At 34.9% G+C, this 7,044-nt stretch overlaps 1 protein-coding gene across 3 annotated transcripts; it reads left to right on the forward strand.

The window, feature by feature from the left end:
- On the forward strand, positions 1-7,044 carry LOC148598889 (uncharacterized). 3 transcript variants are annotated; one of them, XM_088560509.1, is made up of 2 exons: positions 1-87; positions 5,614-7,044. In XM_088560509.1, the coding sequence occupies exons 1-2, from the start codon at positions 75-77 to the stop codon at positions 6,969-6,971; spliced, it is 1,371 nt and encodes a 456-aa protein (XP_088416635.1). In that variant the 5' UTR covers positions 1-74; the 3' UTR covers positions 6,972-7,044. The 3 variants fall into 3 exon arrangements, with proteins under 3 accessions (XP_088416635.1, XP_088416634.1, XP_088416636.1); XM_088560508.1 differs by having other exon boundaries at positions 69-248; XM_088560510.1 differs by lacking the exon at positions 1-87 and adding an exon at positions 2,420-2,574.

Genomic DNA, 7,044 nt, shown 5'->3' on the forward strand with positions numbered 1-7,044 from the left:
TCTCAAGAATCAGTGATTCATTTCCCGCTTATGTTGTATAATTAAACTGAAACTTTATTTACAGAGTTAGAGTAATGTCGATATCGGGTAAGTCCTTAACGTTTAAAATAGAATGAACAAACTAAGTATGAAAGGTAAGGCACATTCACAGCAACATAAAGCAACAATGGCAGATCCAGGGAGTTCTGGCGGATGGACCCCTCTTTTGTTGGAAAATTTTGATAATCATATGCAAATTATGATCAAATGTAAGTATATAACATAAATACACTTAAACGCCTTTTTTCTGTACTCCACTAATTTGTAACAAGTCTCTGCAGCGAAGGTTGAAACAATGGTTAGTATTCAGGTGTTTTATTACCGTCTCTACTAGAACAGTTTGTCAAGTCGATAACTCGTGTTTTAGGTTGGAATTACATTCAAAGGATATCATCTTTTTGAAAGAATTATCTTGTTCAAATGGCACTCAACAGCTTGGTTAGTAATCTAATTACAACGTTGACGTTAAACTGGACGCAGTGGTTGACGTTTGTTCCTTCTCTTACTTGATGTTTTGCCTATAATTATTAATTTGGTATTCGCCCCTAGAAAAAATAAAACGACCGATAGATGACCCAAAGTAGTGCCGAAAGGAAGTATTAAAAGCTGAAGATTTATATCAACTTTCATTTGGCCGATAACAAAATTGTCACTATATATACATGCATCGACGGGGAATTTGTGAATGATGATACATGGGTAATAAAGAGATAATACCACGATCATCCCGAATACGTACAGAACATGTACTGTATATCATGTGTAAAAGTTTCAAAACACCTTTGTCATTTTCCAGTTGTAAAGTGCAATAATCGACCCCGTCTGATCCCATTCACAATGCCAAGGAGAAGAAAAATAAAATTTAAAAGCGCTATTTCCCTTCCTTTACATGTCAAAACACTTAGGTCTCTCTGATTAGACTATTCCCCCGTTAAAAACTATTATCAATAACACTTAGAATGAATGATGTATAAACATTAAATTACAATATACTCGATCAAGAATTTCAGTAAGTGGATGGAATAAAGTTTGTTGAAGCATGCGAAAAAGCAAATCCTTACCAATGGGGGAGGGGGGAGACCACAAAAATGGTAAATAATGTCCTAGCACCCCCTTTTCTTGTGGAACCCAGGTTGGCACCCCTCCTTTTCAAATTGTCTGGATCCTTGAAAACCAATATGATTTTTTCACGGTTTCATATTAGATGTTGGCAGATCTTTTCATTCGGATGGGGCTTCAAGTTTGTGTCATTTCACCCTGCTCTCTGAAGTGGGATTCCTTGGTTCGTTCTTGGTAAATGAGAAAAATAAAAAAAAAATGTAACAAATCTCTCTTTTAAGAGACTGTCCATATATATCAACCTCATCATTCTTTTTTTGGTTCATTGTAAAGTTAAACTCATTATATGATGTCAGAAAGTCCAGATAATTTTCTATATCAAAAGTACTATATAATAATAATAATTATACTTAATATTGATTCCTAAACTGCACTTATATAGACAAGTCAACTACCTTTCTCCAGATAAAGTTTCGGGAAGAAGGACAGTTTTCAAACGATACTTTTCAGTTGATATTGAATCCGTGTAAGGTTTGAAAGTCACGACCTTCACAAGATGTTCTCCTCAGACATAAAATACCATTGAAATATTACAGCTGCATACTTACAAACTGTGGTCTTGTCCTCGTATGAAAGTTGATAATTTTTTTGTATCTCAAAGGATCGTATTCACTACCAACATGCTCACATGTTCTACATGCACATGTATACATAAAGTCAGGCAGGACAGAAAACATTGTGTATGTACATACATGTATAAATCTTGAAAAGTATCTTTAAATCTTGTTTCACTTAGGCACGAAATTAATTTCGGAATCGCCATTTAGTATTTACCACAAGATGCTCCTGTTCTGGTGTAAAAGAAAGACAACACTTAAATGAATTTGCTTTCAATACATCCAGTGGCGAATCCAGGATTTCATGGATGAAAAGGAGGCGTAATTACGAGAATCAGTATAAAAGGGAACCAGATTATGAAATGTTAAATGAATGAATACATTGCCACATTCATGACAGTATTAAGCAGATTGCAATATTTATTTATGAAATTTTAACGGTTGGAAAATTATTTTTCAATCTCATCGGGCCAAGATTATTTATCCATTCCATTGAATGGTGTATTTGGATAAGGGTCAGACAAGTTGAAAGTAACGTTTCATATTGTCCATTTACATACTGTAAAAAAACCTTTTTTTTCTTTTTACCTGAATTTTACCGCCATTAACATTTAACATGAAGGACAAAAATGTGAACAAATACAAACCGCTTCAAACGTTGATTTCCGACAACAAAATACAATATACAAAAACTTCAAGGTCATAACAATTAGCCAACAACGCCTTTCCTTAATAGATATAATTAAGTTTCAAGTTGAAATTTCCGATTTTATCCAAAACATTCCAACCTGTCATGAAACTAATTCCGTATTATTGTTTGTAAAGAGTTATTAAGACTTCTAATTGATGAATGGCTGAGGTAAGAAAATTATATTTTCTTTTATTTCGATAGTACATCAATATTTGTGTAAAGATAAGACGTAACATGAAGTTAAACCAAACCCTGACAGTACTTGTTTAGTACTCTGGTACATGTACATGTATTATAGAATGCACATTGTAACAAACAATGGCGGTACAATGTAGGTCAGTTTTGTCAGGGGATTTGCACAGAAATTTAGTAAAACGAGGTCCTATCCAGAATTTGAAAACAGGAGTTCCATTGTAAAAAATGTATATGCTACCCATATTTGGCATAAAATGCACAAATAATTCCAAAAGCTGGGAGTTCCAATCCTCAGAATCTTCTGGATCTGCTACTGTTTGTCTTACTTACTTATTCAACCAGGTGTCAATTTCACCAAAAGTGGTAAGTATGAAATTGATCGTACATTATGACGCCATAATGCTATTTTTGGTTGTGACGTCATTACTTATGATAAATTTTACACTTACGACTTTTATGAAATCGACGACTACAGCCCTTTTCACAGAAATCGTAAGAATAAAAGTAGTCGTAAGTTGTGAGGTCACAATACTTAACTATTATGACATCATAACTTACGACTAATTTTACACTTACGATTTTTTTTTTTTGAAAAGGACCGCTGTTTCTCATTTGTAGTTGGGAAATTCTGTTTGTTCTTTTATTGGATTTAAAATCTTGCAAATTTTAGTTTGCCATATACTACGTTAATATCATGTAAGGTACTAATAAATACATGTATCATGAATGCAGATAGTAATGCAAATGCCCCGTCAGCCTGATTCACGTTAAGTAAACATTAACAGATATAAAGAAATGTAGTTACAATATATAACAAAACATGATACCAATTTATTTTTCCGACTTCTTTTCACTGCTAATTTCAACCCCAGGCTTCAAAACAGCGTCTGACGTTCGAAATTCAATCTAGACGCTGCCGTAAGCCCTCTCAGAAAAGGCAATTAACTTGCAAATTAAGTCGGGAAAAAATGACTGATTTTGGCAATACATTTCAACAATAACAAGAGGTACTGTGTTTGCAAGCGAAAGACAAAAGTCGCCAAAGCCGGCAAAATAGTCGGAATTAGCCAAATTGTGAAGCGGCCATTGAATGTAGAATGCGATGATTTCCCTAGATTTTAATTTTCATTGAAATCCGATTTTGGCGACATTTTTGATAAAAAAAAATGGCGGCTTTTTTTTAGTGTTCATATCACAACTCATACGTTATGCCAGAGCTTGCCGAAACTACGCAGACTTTTTGTATCAGGCTAGAACTCTAACAAATACGCTTCTGGAACAGGGTTATGTTGCTACAAGATTGAAGTCATCACTACAGAAGTTTTATGGTCGTTATCATGAACTCGTGGATCGTTATGGTGTATCCATCACACCATGAAAACTGATTTATTCAACGGGTCATAGTTTTCCTTCCCTCGTTTGTCTCCCCCGGTTTTGACTTTTTATGAGCAACTCGGTGGGTGCGGGTGTTTCTAGAAAAGCAGAGGACGCTTACCCTACCGGTGCACCTGGTCCATGCTCCCAGTTTTTAGTGGAGTCCGAGTTGCTCATTTACTTTTGTTACTTTGAATGTATGATTTTGGTTACGTTATGTTCTTTGTTGTATATGTCTGTTTTCCATGTCTGGTCTTTGTCCCTGGATTACATTCTTTTGATTACCGCTATAACCTTGGTTCCCTTGATTACTCTCTTATAAAATATTACACTGGGAAAGGGTCCGGTTTCATACAATACCTAAAATTGAGGTAATCCTTAAGTCCTTCCTCAACTCAAATTTCAACCAATCAGATCACTTGAAATTGAGGGTTTGAGAAAAAACAGGCCACATTGTCACAAAACTAGGAAAATTACTTAAGGAGGTAGATCTAGGGTAATGGACACAACTCTTACAAATCATTTGAACGTATGTATTCAATTGGAACTACCAGAATTTTGGCACGAAGCGAGGAGCTAGGGAAAAAAAGGAATGGTAAAAAAATTCAACCAGTTTAACTATAATTTTAGAATTGGATCGGTCAAATTTCGGACAGATCCATCCGACTAGTGCCTCCGAGGTTTTTCTTTTGTGTAACAAGAAAGTCTGAGGTGTTCCGATTGCGTTTGCAATTGTATTCAGCATTTTACATCAATCTCGTGTAAGCATCAAAGTGACTTAGATTAATTTCATTCTCTTTCAAATTAAAGCTTGATAGGCTCTGGTGAAATTGAAAATGATACAATTTGAAACATATAACTAATTTCAGAGTTATCAATGTCTCTTACCCTAGACTTACCTCCTTAAGTCTGAGAAAATTCTCAACTGATTATGACGTCATCAGTCTCAAAGATTGTGATTGAAGTTACCATGAAAGTTAAGAATATTCTTAGACATTTTTTTACTTTTGTGGCACGGGCTAGGACTTGAGGAAATTCTTAACTTGGGATTTTTTAATGAAATCCAGGCCAGATATTTTACGGATATCTATTATTTCATATGGAACCGGCGTTGCGCATTAATTGCGTTTTTGGAGCATTCGCTTGCGTGAATTCATAACCGAGAATGACGTCTACTCTTGTTTTAAGGCGATTTGATGAAAAAGAAATTTACACCAGTAATCGAATTGTGACTGTAAATCGTTCCATATAATAGAGATATTTAAGTATGGCAGTGCATACATGTATGACACTGTTGCTTACTATTCGAATTGCCATGTCCCTATAAATATAACGCCCACGGTACGTATACAATTGCTTGTACAGTAAATTAAAATTACGTGAGAGATTGATCTATGTAAATGTATTCATTCCGCAAAGCTTGCATGCTATTTCCTGAAAATAAATAAGCTTTTTGTGAATTTTTTTTTTACGTAATTGTACTCAATGAATGGTGATTTTTTTTTTATAAATATACGTTGTAATTGACATGTGATAATTCTCACATCCTGTCATGATCTGATGTCATTTTACAAGTGTGTTGTAGATTTATCTGCTCGTGTTTTATTCTCTCTCTCTAACCTTTTATAACTTTTGTAGATAAAATGGAAACTTTAAATGACACAATGGAAGAAAATAAAACATTAGTTTGTATGAAGGAGGACGAGATGTCCCATATTTTGTCTCCAGTGGTGGCTTTTGTTGCCATATTAATGACGTCGGGTGCCATTGGAAACTCATTGGTATGCTATATCTGTTATCGAAAATGGAAGGAAAAGAAAATAAAATATTTCATTGGTTTTCTTGCATCCTTTGATCTTTTGACAAGCTGTATTTGTATGCCGATGGAAATAGCAATGCTACGACATCCTATTGGAAGGGAATCAGATGCTCTCTGTAAGATACAAAGATTTTCACGTGCACTGACGTCATTAGCTGCAGGGTCAATGTTGGTTATTATTGCGTTTGACAGGTACTTAAGTATCTGCAGACATACTCTTACGCGCATTACGTCATCACAAGCCAGGTGGTTATGTTGTGTGTGTTTCATGTTTTCCCTAGTTTTCTCTTGGCCGACTCTGATGCTTTTTGGAGAAACAGAACCTGAAACACTTATCATTGCTGAAACGTCGTGCTCTACAGCACCTGAATACAGTGATACATCATACCCTAAAATTTATTACTGGATAATTTGTTTGCTGTTTTTTGGAATATCGTCATCATTAGTTGTTTTTTACACTTTAATATGGATTCGAGTCCTTAGACTTCCAAACCTTACTTCGACAAATGCCAAACGAAGTTCGTATACCGCCAGTTTGGAATTGTCGTCGTTTTCTCAAAGCAAATCAAAGGGAGAGAAGGAGACAGATACTAAAGGAATAATATTACGTGACTACAAGAAAAACGACCCCTCACTTTCACAAAATTATGAAAACGACCCAATAGTGAAACAGAAACCAAAAACTACCCAAGTTAACAAATCTGAAGACAAATTTAAAGCAGAAGAAAGCGAAGACTCGTGTGACTTCTTAACAGAATCTTCAAGAAATAGCACAATTGATAGGAAAGAAAAGAGACGACCTTTAACCTCAAGAAATAACAATGTCACTAAAATGAAGCCAGAAAGAATATCCCGATTTTCAATTTTGCGAAAAATGAGTTTTTCTAGTTCGACGTCGACGCCCAGTCGAAATATGTTACGTCGGAAGCGTATCACCATAACAATGTTTATCATTACAACTGTTCAAGTCATCAGTTTTATACCTTACATGTCATTACTCATCTCTAGAAACACGATGCCAGACTTTCTTAAATGTATAAGTGTACCATTACAGGTGGCTTACAATGTAGCTATACTTTCTCATTTCATTAGCAGTGGAGTAAATCCATTCGTTTATGGGTTTTGTACTAAAATTTTCAGACGTGAATTCAGGAAAGTATTCTGTAAATCAAAGTGACTTCCTGACTGTTCCACTGCGTTACAAAATGTTTGTGTTTATTTGTGTATTAAAGTATATGAATTAAACATAA

Source organism: Perna viridis, chromosome 14 (assembly GCF_037379345.1).
Source record: "Perna viridis isolate PV_CMFRI_1.1 ecotype Kerala chromosome 14, ASM3737934v1, whole genome shotgun sequence".
Classification (NCBI taxonomy): domain Eukaryota; kingdom Metazoa; phylum Mollusca; class Bivalvia; order Mytilida; family Mytilidae; genus Perna; species Perna viridis.